This window comes from Etheostoma cragini, chromosome 22 (genome assembly GCF_013103735.1).
Source record: "Etheostoma cragini isolate CJK2018 chromosome 22, CSU_Ecrag_1.0, whole genome shotgun sequence".
Lineage (NCBI taxonomy): Eukaryota > Metazoa > Chordata > Actinopteri > Perciformes > Percidae > Etheostoma > Etheostoma cragini.
In genome coordinates, this window is record NC_048428.1 from 11,104,362 (window position 1) to 11,123,075 (window position 18,714).

General features: G+C 40.1%; 2 protein-coding genes across 3 annotated transcripts in view; both read right to left on the reverse strand.

Annotated features, from left to right (window-relative positions):
• The window catches only part of si:ch211-217a12.1 (alanine aminotransferase 2-like), a 28,380-nt gene extending 16,098 nt beyond the window's left edge, over positions 1-12,282 (reverse strand). The window contains exons 1-2 of the mRNA XM_034861540.1: positions 12,272-12,282; positions 4,324-4,331 (exon numbers count right to left, since the gene is read on the reverse strand). The gene's annotated coding sequence lies outside the window, so the exon portion shown is untranslated. The remainder of the gene's footprint in view (positions 1-4,323; positions 4,332-12,271) is intronic.
• ppp1r16a (protein phosphatase 1, regulatory subunit 16A) lies at positions 145-17,831 on the reverse strand. 2 transcript variants are annotated; one of them, XM_034861537.1, is made up of 11 exons: positions 17,670-17,831; positions 7,449-8,610; positions 6,789-6,859; positions 5,303-5,448; positions 4,816-4,919; positions 4,207-4,331; positions 3,459-3,584; positions 3,302-3,377; positions 2,930-3,059; positions 2,652-2,814; positions 145-2,533 (listed from the first exon to the last, which is right to left on the reverse strand). In XM_034861537.1, exons 2-11 carry the CDS (start codon positions 7,693-7,695, stop codon positions 2,006-2,008), a joined length of 1,716 nt encoding a protein of 571 aa, XP_034717428.1. In that variant the 5' UTR covers positions 7,696-8,610; positions 17,670-17,831; the 3' UTR covers positions 145-2,005. The 2 variants fall into 2 exon arrangements, with proteins under 2 accessions (XP_034717428.1, XP_034717429.1); XM_034861538.1 differs by lacking the exon at positions 17,670-17,831 and adding an exon at positions 14,543-14,565.
• Positions 17,832-18,714: the final 883 nt, after the last annotated feature.

The following is an 18,714-nucleotide window of genomic DNA, read 5'->3' on the forward strand; positions in this document are numbered from 1 at the left end:
CAAAAGCTTGCATGTGATGTTTCTTTACAATCATCTTCATCTGATTCCACTTCCTATAAACAATACCATAAGAGACATAAACAGTTGTGACGCCTAGATCCATTCAATAAATTATTTTGCATTAAAAAAAAAATACAAAAATCATTTTGTGAAATCATTGTTTTTATGTTTGTTTGTTTTCTAAACAGTGCTCCGTAAAAATCACTATCAAAACTGAAATGCATTACAGAAATTAAATTGCACCGACAGCACATCAGGTTGGAGTCCACGTCCGTTTGATCATTTTATCCCACTGCTCACCAAATTTACATGGGGGACTTTGTGCAAGCATTGCACTAAAGAAGGCCACAACCTTTGACAAATAATCACATGACAAGATTACTTGGTTTGACAATATAACAATATATTATCTTCTTGATAAATATCTTGCCTTCACACTTTATATCTTTAAAAAATAGAACTGTACACCATCAGCAATATACAGAATCAGATAGAATAAATAATGTGATTCTATTCAGAGGGTAGAAAAAATGAAATGACAGTGAAATAGAAATCTAGAAATGATAATGATGGGCTAAGTAAATTATATACTAATTTAAATATTTGTTGAAGATCTCACATTCATTTAGACACAAGCGCTTAACTTACAAATTGTACTATTAGAAATATTGAAATGTAGGCTCTTCTTTGCACTGAAAAAAAAAAAAAAAATCAAGCAAGGAAAAGTTCTTATTTTCATCTTTGTGTGAATGTGTAAATTCAGAGTACTGTATCTTTAGTGTATCTTGAAACTATCCTCTATGAAGAAATCTCCCAACCATAAAAAAAAAAAAACTGTCTTATAACATAAGTGTATACGAATGTAGATCACGTACCCTTCATAGCACTCAGTGGAGAAAAACGAACTTTAACCTCATTCTTAATTTAACACAGACCACATTGAACTGCAATTCAATTTCATTCACGTTTACATCGATACAATTAACTTAACACAATTCTAAGGCGTTTCAATGAAATGTCAATTTAGTTGAGTAACAAAATATAAATAAATTATTGAACAAAGGCTGAGGGAAGTAAATATTTTCTTGTGATAGCAAAACTGGAATCTGTAGTTCACCGAGTCCCCAGATGGACACCTGCCGTCCAACAGATGGTGCAGTTGATAAATAAGAGGGAGCAACAGCAAATGGTAGGACCTTAAGTGTAAAGTGTGTATCATGTTGAAAAAAGGTAAGCAAAATAGGAAATAAGTACAAAGATTGCACTTCAGTTTATTGAAATGCAGTGTAGATCAACACCTCATTGGCATGTGGCCTTAACTTACAGTCCTCAGTGACTCAATTCAAGCATGACTGTTTTGAAAGGTTTTTGCCACTTTTGGAGTGTAAAATGCCCAGCTTCTATACTCTATAGGCACTATATGTGTCAATCAATCAATCCATTGTATTCGTCATATGAAATCGTATGACGTACAATTCCAATGAAATGTTATCCAATCAGCTCCTTAAACCTGTGCATGATTCAACATTAAGCAGAATGTGGCCGTCAGATCGGCACACACAAAAATAGTCCCCCCAGTTAAATGGCACGGGCTCTCCTGGATCCAGCCAAAGTTTCGGCGAAAGGACACCAAAGCACCACAGAGATGGTCTTGCTTGTCCACGTAGTCGGGATCGTAGCCATAAGTCGTAGCTGATAGCCATCCTCCCCTTTTCCTCTGTGTTTACGCTGATGTTTTAAAGTTAAAAACTTAACGGGCCAGCAAGCTAGCTAGCCCAGGCTAGCACAGGAGACTGGAAAGTTGATTTCCCGATTTTGATGACTTGGGACTTATAGCCACATGCCATCACCGTTAAACGGCAACCACATACAGCACAACTAGTATTTGTAAAACAGACAATTCAGCATACATTTCGCGGAGCTGACGGAGAGGCATCCGGAGAGTGTTGAGCCTTCTAGAACAAAACAATAAATAAATTGTGTGTCTTTATGTGTGCCAGGCTGTCTACATGAGCCCACAGCAAGGCTCCTTATTGTTAGACTGGTCCTCCTCAGGGGCTCTGAGTTTCAGCAGCGGAGGGTCTCCGCTGGCTGGGGTGAAGTACACCTGGCTCGGCGAGGCTACCTCCTCTGCACTGGGGGTCACTTGGGGCTCTGGCGGGGCCTGAGTGTTTGTCACCTCGGCCATTGCAACAGAAGGCTCCTCCTCCAAGGAAGGGGGCAGCGGCGGGGGAGGCGCTGGGTACTTATTGAGCTTGGCAGCGGCCCGCTGGCGTTTCAGATCAGCCAGTGTTTGGTGCGATTTCTCTCTAGTCATACTGTCTGCCCCCTCGCCCTCTGTGGACCCTGACCCAGATGCAGGGCTGAGCTGGTACGAGGCGCTGCGATCCATGAGACCTCCACCAGTCCACAGCTCTCCGGGTACAGAGGAAGACAGAGAAACAGAGGTGCCTCCATTACCTACGCTGGACATGATTTTCCTGTCTGCAGCCTCCAGTTCCTCTAAACGTGATGCGGCTCCACCCCCAGCAACCTGAAACCAAAGAGAACTTTAACAGTGGTTTATTCAGCTTTAACTCTTTGAAAAAGGTAACACAAACAGCAATAGCCAGACACAATTTCTCTAAAAAGAAGACACTGAGCTAGCTCACCATGGTGGCATGCTGGTTCAGCTCATTGTCTGTTTGCCTGTCTTCGTCGTCGTCATGTGGCTCTGGCTGTCGGCCGCGCTCCTGCCACACCATGGCCTCTTTATGGTGCTCCCGCCGGTAAAGACTGGAGCGCTCGTTCACACTGACACGACGTACCACCTTACTGTATAGACAAATGATAGAAAAGGGGAACAGTGAAGCTAACCTGCTTCAGTTTTATGTGTATGTTTTTCACCCTCTGGTTTCCTTGAGCTCTCTGGCCTAGTGTCCCCTCTCACCCTCTGCTGCCAGTACTAGAGGCTCGTCTTTGCAGTGTGCCCTTCTGCCGGTCCTGGCTCTTCATGATGGCATCATGTTTGTTCTTCAGGTCCATCAGTTTGGCTCTGACCTCTTCATCCATACACACGTCTGAAAAGGCAGCAGCAGCAAAGGTTAGACACTGTGAAGTATGAATGGAAAGATGCTAAAAAAAAAAGAAGGTATAATTGAGGGACAATTAAGAACTGGATCAGGATAATTAGTTTCTAAAGGAGTCTGTATTTCACCTGAGGCAGGGGATTAGCATTGCATCACTAAAGGTGAAAGATACTGTCAATTACATAATTTTGCTCTCAGGCAAAACAGGACCAAACAGGCTTTTCTGGTCTTACCCAGAGGTGTCTCCTCCAGGACAGACTTGGAGTTTAAACTGGCTTCATGGGCCACCAACAGTTCCACCATTTGGATCTATGGAACACATACAACGAACCCCATTAATGGGTCATTTAAGAAAAGGGGAAGTATCTTTTGTCTGTGTGCAGCACTTACTTGTCCCCAGCAGGAGGCAGCATGTAGTGGCGTCCATCCATCAGAGTCCTTCACCTCCACGACAGCTCTGTGCTCTAGCAATAGTTCCGCCACAGACATGTAGCCATTAGCAGACGCTATATGGAGCTGGGAGAGACGTTCAACATTGATCATTTGAGTGCTCACCTAGGATGAGGCACTTCAAAAGGTTGGATTTAACTTCATTCGCCAGAAGAAGAAAAAAAACACTTAAAAAGTAAAATACAGTCCAAATGCATTTAGAAAAAGCTAGAAAATGGGATCAAAGTTTTTAATTTTAGTATTGTTGCAAGCTTTACTGCAAATTTAAACTACATGTATACTCCTGACTTAGACCTTCTTTGGAGACATTCAAAGTAAGATACTTAAAAGAAATTCTAATTAGCACTTTGCTGCTGACTAATAACAGTACCGTGTTTTAACATTGCTTTTTAAAATGTATTGGGGCAAATTTCAGACTTCTAAAAAGCTAAAAACACAGCTGAGAAGAATAGAAGCAAATTCTAACAGTTTCCCTGTTAAAGATCTTGAATGAAAAATGAACCAAAATACACCATTCATTCATTTTAAAAGTCCACACTTTGTCTAGCTTGTAATTTCTTGGCAGAGTTTTATGATTTTGATGAGTTGTTCAAAAATCTGTGAATGCACCCTAGAATCATAAGCATGGTTAAAATCCCTGGCCTTTTTTATTTTTCTTAACGTGTATAGAACATGCCCGCTGTCTCACCAGTGTTGTTCCATTAGCGTCCTGCGCATTCAAGTCTGCTTCGCTGTTAACCAGAGCCTGAACGTCAGCGAGCATGGCCGCCTCCTTAGCCCCTCGACATTCATCTATGTGGACCTGAGTTATTCCTACACACACACACACACACAGACACACACACAGACACACAGACACACACACACACACACACACACACACACACACACACACACACACACACACACACACACACACACACACACACACACACACACACACACACACACACACACACACACACACACACACACACACACACTACATGATGGTTGGACAATGTTGTTCCACTTTGTACCAATGTTTTGTTATATTGTTATAGTGTTTGTCCTCTTTTATGCAATAAAAATGGCTAAAAATAGAAAAAACTATCCAAATTTTGGTTTGGAAATGGTCATTAGTGTGTGCCACCTGATTTCAAATGTGACGGACACATGGAGATGTGTTAACTTTGAAAGAAAAATATGACATTTTCCTTCCTTTTTTTTTAGAGGAAGACTACATTTCTTTTAAATAAATAGCATTAAAATAAACTACAACAATTTTTGCAGCTTGGAATTGACTCATCTTACTGACCTTGTTCAGCCATAACCGTCTCCAGCAGCTCAAGGGTGGCCTCATCCTCACAGAGGTCATAGGGCATGTTGCCATCTGCATTGACAGCCAGCAGGTCAGCCCCACTAGACAGACAGACAGACAGACAGACAGACAGACACAAATTTGAGTGCTTTACTGGAACACACCCTGAAGTGCTCAGCCACTCAAGAATTTTCATACACTTGCAAAGTGTATTAAGTCAAGCTGCAGCCATATTTGCATTGTTTATGTAAACTTGTCTCTTGCCATGCAGGATCTCAGTCTATTTATTCTTTTGTCAAGAAATAAATTTCCACTTTGCCTTGATATAAGGATATAGCAACATGTATCATAATACAGTTGAGACAAAACTCCACAATCTATCAGCTCATTCATTTCTACACTTTTTCACTGTAACAGCAGGAGAAACATTCTATGATATAACAAATGCATAAATGAGGGGCTGAAATTCAAAGGGAAACCTCACGCCTGAATCAGGAGCTGCACCAATCCAGTGTGTCCACAGGTGGCAGCAGCATGCAACGGTGTCCACAGCTCACTGTCACAGGCATTCACACAGGCACCAGCATCCAGCAGGCACTGCACTATCTCCACAAAGTCATCAATGCAGCACTGAGAACAGAGGACAGATGTAGATATGTATGAAAATGTGTATGAATGCAAAAGGAAGAACAGACAGCACAAAAAAGGCATAGGCAATAAAACAAACAAACAAAGTTTACCTACGCTAAACCTAGGCAAACGCATAAAGTCAACCATATATACCTTTTCATAATTATTTATGGTAACCAACACACTGGCTTGAGTAAAAGAAAAAAATGTGCCTGCCTGGCCCAGCCCTCTGCTGTCTAAACAGCAAAGTTTCCAAGGGTAAAAGCAGAGTCAACTGCTTTCATAAAGAGTTCTCTGTGCCCTCAAATACCCTTCTCGTGAAATTATAGTAGTATGTGTGTTTGTCACTTATAAGAGAAAAAAACAACAACACGAGAGAAGTGGCCATCTGAATTGTAAAGATCTGTGTGTAGTTAAACATTTGTGTCTTTCAAGGTCCCGACAAAACACAGGAATCTTACAACGGTTCCTTCTAAATCTGACTGTGCATGTCCAGGAAAGGAATGTAAGCCTAAGCAAGTTCCCCTCACTCTTTGGTCCTCAAACTAAAATGGTGGGAATGAATCAGTGTGTAAACTAACTCAAGATAAGTTACGGTTCAGACAGAATAAAGGCAAACATTACTTGGTGAGCTCAGAGCTGTGATCGCACATTACATAAACATACACGCTATCCATAAGATGACCTGCCTCATTAAGGTCACAAAGTGTTGGTGTTAGCCTGTGTGGGTAACCTTATGCCATCTATTGCAAGGCTGTGCTTGTGTAGGCTGCTGTTACGAGTGGATACCTGTGTGTGTTTAACAGTTAGGCACTTATGCAGGCAGTGGAGTGTGAACAGTATGTGTGACGTTGTAGTTTTTTTTTACAGATACATGCTGGGATAGGAGAAAAAAACACTCTGGGTTGTTTACAATTCTTGAAATCTTTTTTCTTGGGCGCCACCAAGCTCCGAGACGGTGCCTCTGCAAAATGGTCAAGGGAAGGAACTATTTAAATTAGCTGGATACGTGGTTAAATGTCACTTGCTCTTACCAGTGTATTGCTGCCTACTTTTTACACATTAATCCTCACCAATTGATCCCAAAACATTAGATAGTAAATCCAGTAAACATATTTTTGGTAAATCTTTACAATCCTTCCCCAAAAAAAAACAATCAGGCTCGCCACGATCCAGATTACCTTTAAAACTTGCCATTTTCAGCGTGTAGCTTAGTAGTTCGAAGTATGTTGTTGTTTCCCAAAGTGAAGGGAGTTTGAGAACAGCGACATACAGAGAGCAGAAGCAGAGCATCCAGGGTGTTAGCCCCGCTAGGTGTGTGTGTGTGTTGGTGTGTGTACCTGATGTAGGGCGGTCAGTCCATCCTCGTTGACCAGATCTGGGCTGACACCACTGTTAAGTAGCTCCCTCACTAGAAGCACACACAGCATTATGACTAACCACTTGGGCAGAGTCCTCTCCACATTGACATTATAGACACAAACATAACAAGACATAAACACTTGGCACATATCTGTCTGCCCCAATATACATAACAAATGAAAACCATGCGGGGTGCATGTGTCTGTGTGTGTCAACTTACAATGTTTGCCACTATAATTAGCCTTGATCCTGCAGCTTCCAATAACGCCATTGAACATAACACACCTTTCTCATTACAAATAAAGTGTGACGTATCAAGTGTAAATTATACATGAAATACTTTCTTTAAACTGCGTTTTATGGAGCACAATGCACCAGCTGATAAGGGCTTTCTGTCTCAGGAGAGGCCAAAAGCAACACAAGACAAAAAAGCCAAAAGCAGAGGTCATAGTAACCCTGACTTATAGAATTTGATTGGTCTAGGAAGAAAGATTGTGCATTACTCTGTTTTAGAATAGTCTGAAATCCCTTGTCATCCTGTCTTGAGTTCTCTTGACTGATTTACTTACAATCCACAAGTCAACAACATTTAAGGCTCTCTTAATGGCTTTTCTGTGAGTGTGTGTGTTTCTACCAACCCTCGTCCAGGTCATTGCGTGCAGCTGCATCTAGAAGGGTGATTGCCGTTGGGAACCTAACTTTGGTGGTGCGCGGCTTCTTCTTATCTGCTTTGGCCCTCGACCCTCGTGTTGAATCCTTCTCCATCTGTGCCCATCCTTTCAGCTGTTGAGTGCGCCGCTTCTGGGCGTGCTTTAGGCGTTCGGTGGCACTCAGACGCCCGATGGTGGCCATTTCAGCCAGGAGCTCGCTGTGCTCTGCTGCCATGCCACCCCAACACAATGACCTGTCCCAGTGGCTTCTCTGTTAGTTTCTTAGTCCAAATGGATATTAAATATAAAACGTTTCAGGCATCTAAGTGTATCATATACTTCCTTTATGCCTCCCAAAGAGGCCCTTCTGTAAGGCCAAACTGGCCTACGTTAGGGCCCGTGGAAGAACAAAAACAGATAATCTGTAAATTTATAGACGAAGCAGCAAAAAATGTCAAGTGTGATGAACCAAAACAACTTATGTTGTGCAGTCAGGTGACAGATATCACCATGATTTCAGAAGTAAGCAACACGTAGAATTTTTGCAATGTCTCTTTCCCATCATTCATGATAACAACTCTTATGGTGTAATGGGGATAAGGAGAGAGAAAGATGTCCAAAACATTATCATCCAAGCTGTTGATTGTAACCAACTGTCAGTTCTCCCATCCATATCATCTGTTGGGCCGTAGCCAATGATCCACTGAGGGAAAAGAGAGACAGAGAGAGAAAGGATAGTGCTAGAAAGGTGGAGTCAAACTATTCTCCAGGTTGGATGCTCCATCTGAGTTTATAATCCAAAGTGGTGGTGTTTGTGTCCAAGATTAGATCCAACAGAGGGGCAAGTCCTTGAGAATCAATAGTGAGAATATAATGCCAGTGGACAAGAAATCCACAGGGTAGGAAGAACTGGCGTGTTTAAGGAACACCAATCAAAAGGGGCTTCTGTGGGATTTACACATGGCCTACTTTAAGGGACAGGATGCATGTATCCCATGGTGGTGAGTTGAGACTAATCCAAAGTCAACTTATCGTTCTTGTTGTTGTTTTTGTTGCACTTTTTTGGCAGGTCTTCAGAAGAAGAGATCTGGGAACGAAGGTTTCAATAATCCGTCTCTCAACAACATTGTCTTCTGGCTTCAACTGTAAGCTGGGAGAGAGGGGGAGGAAAGGCAGACAGAGAAAATGTGAGTGCTGTGTTACAGTATAATGTACACACGCTGCTCTCCTAATCTGTTATCTCCGACCCCTGAGCTCCTTCCACCTACTCCCTTCTCTCCCATTCCTCTCCTGGAGGAAACCTGAGACAGTGGGAGGCATTTCATTAATGATTGACAAACCCTGCGGCCCGACACACACTTTATTGCAATTGGTATACACGTGGGTCAAAACTGAGAGAGGGATGTGGTGGAGAGACGGTTAAATAGCTGGTATGAGACATGTTTCAGTGCTTTAAGTACTAACTCTTTAATCTTTGCTCATTGCCTTTCATTAACTTCCCAGGTGAGTTACGTGGCTCACGCGCTCGGTTCTTTCCAGTTTACTCATTTATTATTTAGGCCTGGGCCTGTGAGCGCTGAGAGGAAGGTTGACTAGATGCACTCAGAGAGAGTAACTGACAAGACAGTAGTCCTGGGCCACAGAGCCACTGCAGCAAGCAGCCAACTACGTGAGAAGTTGGGAGGTAGACCACAGCGTTCTATAAATCAGCACATTACACAGCAAACACATGTAGGGCGATTCATAACGACCAGGCAGCAGTTACAGGGTTTGGTTTATATCCCAGTTAACAGATTTAAGATTGTTTTTTGAAAATTACATTTAATGGACTTTTCCAATGATTAGATCTCAACTACTAAAGCCATTTGTTGACTTTTGTGCTTTATTTTCAGATTTGTTTGAATAAAAACGGATGAATTTAAAACACAATTCTAGTCCGGCCTGCTAAATCAGTAATCAAGTGGAACTTACTGAAAAAACTGTTTTTTAAGGATTTTAGAGACATCTAGCTTAACCAGCATCCAAGTTCATCTATTCATCTACTCTGTTAGATGGCTGATAACTGGACTGGTAGGGATGCAAACAGAGCAGCAAGTCAATACAATTGGTCAGTACAATTTTATAAAGAGTTTAAAAGTTGTAACTAATGACCTTACTATGGTTTATAAATATTTACTAAAAGTTTATAGTCCAGTTTTAAACCACTATTAAGAATAATCTCTGGCTGGTGTTTATCCTTTCTGATGGGTAATAATGCCGTTATAAATCTATTGATAATTTGTTTGTGGAGTTCACTTTCTAGAAAGCCATTAAGTCTACACTAATAAATGTTATTAAATTGATAATACATTTATTTTAGTCCAGATACTTTGCAGGTTTTTCCAAAAATGTACATGGCCAATTAAAATGTTTACTTGATGAACTAAATAAATATCTAAAGAAATATATAAATGAAGTGTCCTTCTGGAGGAGGTTAGAAAACCATGTAATGGGATTTTTCACAGTCCAGCAACACCAACACCTTTTCTTATTAATGGCGTATAACTACATTGGTATAGTAAAGCATTAGTATAGGAGTTATTATTCGAATAAATATTTTGTAAATGGTGACTTATTTAAAAGTAGTACTATTACATAAGACACTAATATTACTCAAAGTATAACATGTAGTATCTGCAGCATAACAACCAATATCTTTATCTAGCTACAATGTTAGGATTTCCTTAGATTGAGGCCTGAAGCTTAACTCTCCCCCATAGACTGCAGGTTTACTACATGGATCAGTCATTCAAACAATACACATGGACCTAGAATGCCCAGGATTGGGACATGGATGGTGAAAGCTGGAAGGTTCATTGAAAATGTCAACAATCCATGAGGGAAATTCTTTAACCCGTCTTCCTCCTACAGGAAAAAACATGGTGTCCAAAGTCCATGTTCTTGTTAAAGGTCAACAGGAAACATGGAACCTTTAAGGAACAATTAAGGCTAGTCCTAGTAGCCTAACCTATTTCTGGTCTGTGTTTTCAACCACAGTTAACAAATGAAAAGGGGAACATGTTTTGTGGCATTTTAAGGGGCTTTAAGGGAGAAAGGATTGGAGAAATAGGGAAAATATTTGCAGGAACCTAACTGCTGTATTAGTGGGATAATGCTAGTCAAAATCTGAAAGATCAGTGGAGTAAAGATCCCAATCCTAAATGTTAGTATTGTGTCGCTCACAAATTCAACTACTCATTATTTTTATTTTTTATTCTCATAAGTCTGCATTTGACTCATATTTCAGAAGACTCAGACTTTATTAATATATCACAAAAGAGAGAGTTCATGTCAAATACAGAAGTGAAAAAAAAAGCTTGCAAACAGACCTGGAAATAAACAAAAACAGACATCATCATAATTTCAGAGTCATCTGAAACTTAAAATACAACCACTTAGGTCATTTGCATGTATGTGGATTTGTGCAAATCAGAAGATTCAATAAAACTTTACATTTTAGCAAACCAGATTCGTCCATTGCTAAGTATAATCTTTGACTGGAGTAAATTAACATTTCAGATGTCTACCAACCCCCAAGATATAATCCAGAATGGATTATAACAAGCAAGCAGTGTTAAATGTTGAAAGTGCACACAGGAATTTAAGAACATACAGGCTCTCATTTGATGGCCTTGCATTGGCATAGCGTGCCTGATGTGGATTTGTAATATTACCTTACTTTGATGTGTAATATTACCTGTGACCATTGTGACAATAAGGGCAGCCGTTATTGGAACTATATCAAGTTATGTTAGAAGTGAATGAGATTTCTGTGCTATACTCTAAAATAAACTTACTAACTGAAATGGGACACTGTTCCATTGTCTCCATCTATTTTTCTTTAAGTGCCAATCATATGATCACGACAATTAAACCGGTTCACAGTGTTTCCACCCTGACCCAGAGCATACTGCCTTACCTGACTGCAGGATCTGTGCTGATATACAGGAATCCAACTTACTTTAAAATCTAAGATCTGTGAAGTGATCATAGCCCTATTAGGATGTTAATGGCAATGCTAATACTTCTATGTAATGCTGAATTAGAGACTTTTCAATATTCCTGCTAAACAGCAAAAAAAAGTAAACCGTTGGTTGGTGATAAGTCCTTTACATATAAAATAATGTCTGGTCCCTTGTTAAAAGCGTCTGGATAATCTAAATGAAAGCAACAACCAACACAGCTCTTTTCTAACCGTGAATTTGAACATCTTCGGTCCAAATCTAAACTTTCACCCAATTTTACGCATTCTGGATTTACTTGATTGCAAAAATCTCATCAAGAACTCACGTTTTTGAGTTTAAAAACCATAGACTTTTTAATTGTTTCTCACAGAAGCTGTGTCAGCAAGCCAAGGTAGATTAAACCTGTTGATGCTGGTACATTAGACGGGCATGAATCAGGCATTAGATTCCTCACAGAATGTGGGTCTCTAAAATCATTTCATGGGTCATTGGTTAGATAACTGGCAACATTAAATAGGCTTACATATTGCAAAACATAAGATAAAAAAAAAAAGATGTTAAGAGACATGCACCATTACAAGGTTGGGTAGTGACGGATTACATGATCAGATTACAAAAATAATTACCTATAATCAACTCAAGGATTTGCAATTAGATCATGGCATTGTCAAGGATTGCATTTCTGATTACTTCTTTAAAATATTTAGTTTTTTTAAATGATGATTTGTGGATAATGGAGTTTTATGCCTTTTTATTTAAATTGAACGTGGATGATGACCATCTTCCTAGGACTTTGATTGAAAAAACAGCAGCAACAAAAAATGGCACACAAAAAGACAGCATCCCCCACGTCAGCAATGATTTTGTAAGGGTAATTGGATTTGACCAACTATAACTGAACATGAATTGTATTAACATTGAAAATGTTTTAGATGTTAAAAAAAAAAAACGGATTTTTGTGGTTGGATTAATTTTTTTTAAGTTGCAAAATTTAAATGATTGACCGACCCCTGCTTACTTACATATATAGGCCAACTATGACATACATACATACATACTGTGACATACACGTATGCAAACTCAAACTTACTCTCATTCTCCCATTCATGACACATTTACAAGCAAAAACACATTCGGGCAGAGAACAATATCTCCGGATTAGCCATTTTGGCAGAGCGGGCAAGACAACTCCAATCTCGGCCAAAGCCAATCAGGGCAGGGTATTGGGCAAATGGAGCTGAGACAGGAGCTCAGAGTAGGATATTTACAGGCCGGTACACAAACATGAAAGACATATCACATCTCACCAAGAACACAGGTCCAAATAAATATACTTATTTGTTGTTTAACTGTCAGGTTGACCCAATCCTACAATCCATCATCATCATGGAAGTACACACCTGCTTTTATACACTGTAGCAGGAAGTAATTACTCATTTTCCCTGGACATACCTTAACAGGACTCTACTATTGTTTATATGAACCCCACACTGACTCAGAGGTGATAGACCGCAACCCAGAATTTTTACCACCAAACTAATCCCTATACACAACATTATGTATCCAAATATTATATATATCCAATTTTTTTTCAATTGACAATTACAAAGTTATGTATTGGTTGTTGAAGGCCTGTGTCTTGGTCTAACAGACTAGCAGCTCAGTCAGCCTGCTGACTGCTCTACCTCACTTACAGCAGCAAACTGGTAGCAAGGGGGCCTTATGCTTCTGTGTAAAATCTACAGCGTGGCTGTTCAGGTACATGGAGACACGGACCTACGCCACGCCAGACCCTAAACCGTAGCCTGACAATCACCTCTGGAAAAATGTGACTGCAGGTTGTGGTGACGCACGTCGCTCGGCAGTGGCTTGGTAGCATCGCATTTCCTCTAGTCTATTGCTTTGTTCCAGACACAGTTTTTAGCCTGCAAGTTACGACTTCAAGTCACGAGCATAACTTAGTAGCGCTCCAGGCAAAGTCACCACAAACCCTTCTAGCTAGCTCGAACTAGCTAGCGCAAGTCGTTAACATTAGCTAGGGTTAGCTGATACTAGCGATTTCTAGTTGCCGACATATTTTGGGGTTCATTTAATAAACATAACCTGTAGTAGTACAAAATTGTATGTGTATTGTTCGGATTACAATGTGCGGCATTACTTTACGTTGCCTATTTACGTCAATATATTTCCATTTCTCACTGTTAATCACCGGCGTCTGTACAGAATCAACAGGGGTCAACATTGTTTATGTATGTGTGACGTCAAAACTGTAACTGGGAGTACAACAATCTGGTACGAGTTCACGAGTATTAAGTTATGGGTTTGACTGCAGTTCCACGTCCCGTTCATGGGTAGAAGGCTGTGAAAACACGAGTTATGGGGTGCCTGGAACTCAGCATACACTTCCGGCCTTGCTCCGGTGCAGCAGGAAATTCCGCCAGATGCCTACTTCCTGTTTCCTTCCGCTCACTTTGTGTTGGAATTTTAAATTTGGTGGATTTGTGAGGACTGTTGTTGACTGCTTCTCAGGTCTTTCCATGGTTAATTGAGACAGCTAGCTAGACTATCAACACTTTGTTTCTCCCACTATGACTCTAGAGTCGCTACTCTCTCCGGAGCTAAATTACGTCACTCTCCCATCTGCTCTACACACTCTGCTATTCTCTTAAAGAGATGGACGCACACAAGTATGAACTTAAAGCCCCTTACGTAGACTATGGCCAAATCTCTGCATGGAGCCTCCGCACAACCATAAATGTGTTTATTTAGTGCTTTTCTAGTCTTACCGACTACTCAAAGCGCTTTTACATAGTACAGGAACCATTCACACTGTGGCCAAGGCTGCCATACAAGGTGCCACCTGCTCATCAAATAAACACTCACACACATTTACGATGATTACAAATGAAGCCAAAATGGCTATTTTATCACAAACAAGAGCAACAATACAACCCACACGTAAACCCACACATAACAATAACATATGGTTCCTTACTTTGGATCAAAGTAATTAAATCAATTAAACAGTAAAAATACAAAGAAATTAACAGTGTCAACATTGTGATATTGAGATCTTACCTCATTCATCTGTCTGACAAATGTAGCTCTTATCAACAGTCTGTACCCTAAGGTCTAACTTGTGTGTGCCAAGCTAGCAATTCATCAGTCTCAGTTAGTTTTGTCCCTTAGAAAATAAGCCCCTGCACAAATGCAGAATGGGGAATTTGTTGGTGGCTAAACTGTGTAAGAGCCCTGTGACTCTCTGAGTCAGGCAGAGCCCAGACAGACGGGAAAAGACGAGGTGAGATCACTGATTTTAAACCAACTCTGGCACGGAATCCCACGCACACAGAGAAAAGCCAACCAAACATGTGTCTTGGGGAAAATGTCCCTGCATCAATCTGACATTTGTTGACTTTTTCCACCTCATGACCTAACAGGAAGGGCTGTCTACCTCTGCAGAGGAATATATACTTTCATTCAACAGCTGGAATGAATAGACCAGTATTAAACACACAAACTCGTATTCATCAAGTGGGTCTTCCCCATGGATGTATTAAGAGAACGGTGGTGCAAAGTGTAAAAGCTTGTGCTTGAACATGGCAAAACGCAACACAAAAACTCCGCCCTAAATCAGGCTACAGTGGATATAGGCAAACAGCACTGTGTGCTGCTTTATTCACGGATTGCCATCATGAAATGATGACATTGCTCAGCTGTTGTTATTTACGACCACCAGCCCAGTGTGCTGTCTGATGTGACCTGCGGAACCTTCCTGTTGATTGAAACAAACAATGCTGAGTCAATGCTGCTAGATAATTCTGGAATGACCCCGTCTACTATCTGAACCGATGCCGAGGGACCTAAACTGCCTGCCTAGTATTCTGAATGTTTTTTTTTCTGTTAATGCAACTTAAAACTATTGTACAAATAGAAGAGACAAAAACTGTAATCTGCATCGAGAAAATAATCCTCACATTAGTTGCAGCCCTCGTGGGAAGAATAGAATGCAAATGACTGCAAAAGAGTATGGGAGGGGGATCTACTTGAGAAGAGGTGGGCACATTAAGTCCTGTCATGTGTCATGGTTTGAGCCGCTCCATATAATCACTCAGCAATCTCAGTAATGCCACAGAGTAGTCAGAGAAGGGAGCGAGCAAGGGACCATGGGAAAAAAAAAGAAAAAAAAAGAGTTTGCATGTTTAATGGATATATAAAAGGAGATTTGGAGGATATTTAGACAAAGAGACCCTGCTTTTTCTGGAGAACAGGATATGGAATAAATGGGCAAGAGGATGTGGAGGAAAAAATGTGAAGGAGATAGAGGAGAGTATGAGGAGGAAGGATGGGGAGGAGACTAGTCTAAGTTACTCCACGGACTGCTTTAAATCAGGAAGTAGGGTTGTGTCATGCAGGGACTAAGGTGGAGAGAAAAATAGGGATAAAGAATATTTAAATAGTGCCACATGATGAGATGATGTATACAACATCTGCTGGCAGAATCTCTCATTTTTAAACATACATATGTGATGGTAAAGAAATGTCTTAGTAAAAAAAGAAAAACAAGGGGGAGTTTATGCACAAGAGGAGGAATGTAACAGAGAGTCAAATGTTTTTGTTTGACCTTTAAAAAAAAAAAAAAACAGCTTGGGTCATTTGACTTGTTGGAATTATCTTATCAGGAAGAAAGAAACTATATTTAGGAAATATTTTTTAATAATGATTAACTCAAGTTATCCACAAAGTTCTAGGTTTTTGTCCTACAGAATAAAGTGCTCGTTCAGTTGAGATCACCTATCGTTAACCCAATAGAGGATGCACACTTTGGATCTAAATTCCGTGCAAAATCACAAGGTTCAGTATTAAGTACAAAGTTGAAATATTAAGACTATTAACAGGTCTACACAAGCTAATCTTGACCTATATTCTGAAACCTGACTTTACCATACAAGGATTCAAGGAAATTCTATTAAAGATGTACTTTGATCACAAATGGAAATACTTGTGAGCAAGGCTGGCTTGACAAGCATTGATGATTGTGAAAATATTTAGGTTAATAAGTCAGTGATGCAGTGTTTCAAGTCAAGTAGTCCAGGAGTAGCAGTGATTATCAGAGGGAAAACAAGCACCCGGACAAACAAAATCAATATTTCTTTAACTACAACATATCTAATTAGAAAAATAGGGTTGCAACTAATTCATTATCAATTCATGTGTTAATTATTTTCTTGATAAATCAATTAATTAATTGAGTGAGTTTAATTAAGACAGAGAAAGACAGCAAAGCCTCACATTACCAGAGAGAATGATTGGCATTTTTTACTGAATAAAGAAATGACACCATTATCAACATAACTTGTGATTCATTTTCTGTCAAATATTTTTTTCAGTGCTACAAAAGATAAAAAAATTGGCACAAAAACATAAGAAATTGAATAATCATGCTACAAATCTTGTTTATTTGAACTCTAGGCTCCTGTTTTGTAGATTTTACCCACCCACCTTACAATATAACAACAGGACTATAGCACTGGGTGTCATTGGACCCATTTTACAATGACCTAGCTGAGCAGCTTGTACTACAAAAGTCATCCTGTAGATTTATGTCATCCTGTACCTGACAGTCCCACTTGTTGCCCTATCACGATGCTGTGATACAACTACTATATTAGATATCAGAATTTGCTATGTAACTTTTTACTTTAACAGTGTGGTACGACCACTGTAAATAAAAAGACAGCGACAACAAGCGTTTGCTGTTCATGTCCTATACCGTGAAGGATTAACTGTGAGCAACAGATTAGCTAACCTACCTAGAGATCCACCGGCGGACTCAACCTGTGATCTGACAGGAAGCAGTTCATTTCACGGTTCGCTACCTGGCTTCATTCATCGCGTCCAGGTGCAGATAAAGTTAACACCGGTGAGTTTACCCTAGCATGTTGCCTGTCTGCCTCTTAATTGTTAAAATGGTAAGAACACTTGTTGAGCAGCGATAAAGTCGGCTACCTTTGATGTTGTGTCATGCTAGCGTTACCTTAGCCTCAGGTTAGCCTACTTTTCAGCTACACGACAGCCAAAGTGCGTTGAGTGAATGAAACGTTACGTCGCCTCAACGACAATTTACTTTGACTGACACAAGTTGAACCGAGCAGGGTGTACAATATCGACGTGAAATGATAGAAAAAAATGTGGCGACACTTACCTGTTGAATTGACTGTCAGTTGTAACTCCTGTGCAGGTCTGCGGCTGTGAAACTGAATCAGCTGCTGTCCCCAGCTCCTGCTCCTGCTCCTGCCAGACCTCTGGGGAAATGCTTCACCATAACAACCGGAGCTGCGCCCTCTCCTCCCGCAGGACACACTCCACCAGAGGGCGCCAAAGTCTGCGAGCTGTGGTGCTGCAGCACGTCTGCGGGATGAATGTATGCTGCTTTTTCAATTGAGTGTCCATTTAGTCTACTGATTTTTAAGTGGGCCTAGGCTAAGTAAATACACTTTATTCAAAATGAACCTTTCAAAATAAAAATAAAAAATAAAAGGAGCACCGTGAAGCCGTTGGAGTACGGTTATAGCCTACATTATGGAAAATACCAGCCTATTGAGGGTATTAGTTAGTACAGACTAACTCCACTGATCTGAGTCTGAGGGTGAGTTTGTACCACAGAGTTTGAGCCATAACAGGAAAAAACTCAATTACCCTTTTTCTTCAAAAAAAAGAAAAAGAAAAACTAGACTGTGGAACTTAAACGTACTTACATTTTGTTGCCAGACCTTAGGGGTATTGGTGCAGAATAAGGGTGGAAGCTTCAGATATAATGGAACTGAACCATGTAGGGCTTAAAAAGTAATTTAAATAAAATAGAAGAAAAAAAATTATTAGAGAGCTGATGAACTGAAGAGGCATGTTCTCTTCGTCTAGAGTGTGTCAAAAGCCTATCTGCTACATTCAGCAAAAATCAACATTTATCTATCAACATTTATTATTATATATAGCACTTTACAGTGCAGGTGTCCAAAGTGCTTCACATCAGAAACCAAGAGTAAAAGAACGTACCATACAACATATCAGACAAAAAAAAGAATAAAATATATAAAACTGTAAAATCAGAAAAGGTTACATAGAAATAAGAAATGGAAATTGTCACACAACTATAAGGTATTAAAAGCCATTCTAAGCAGATAAGTTTTGAGTTTGGAACCAAAAAATGCTGCATCTGTAAAAGTGTGACTATCAGAAGGTATCTTGTT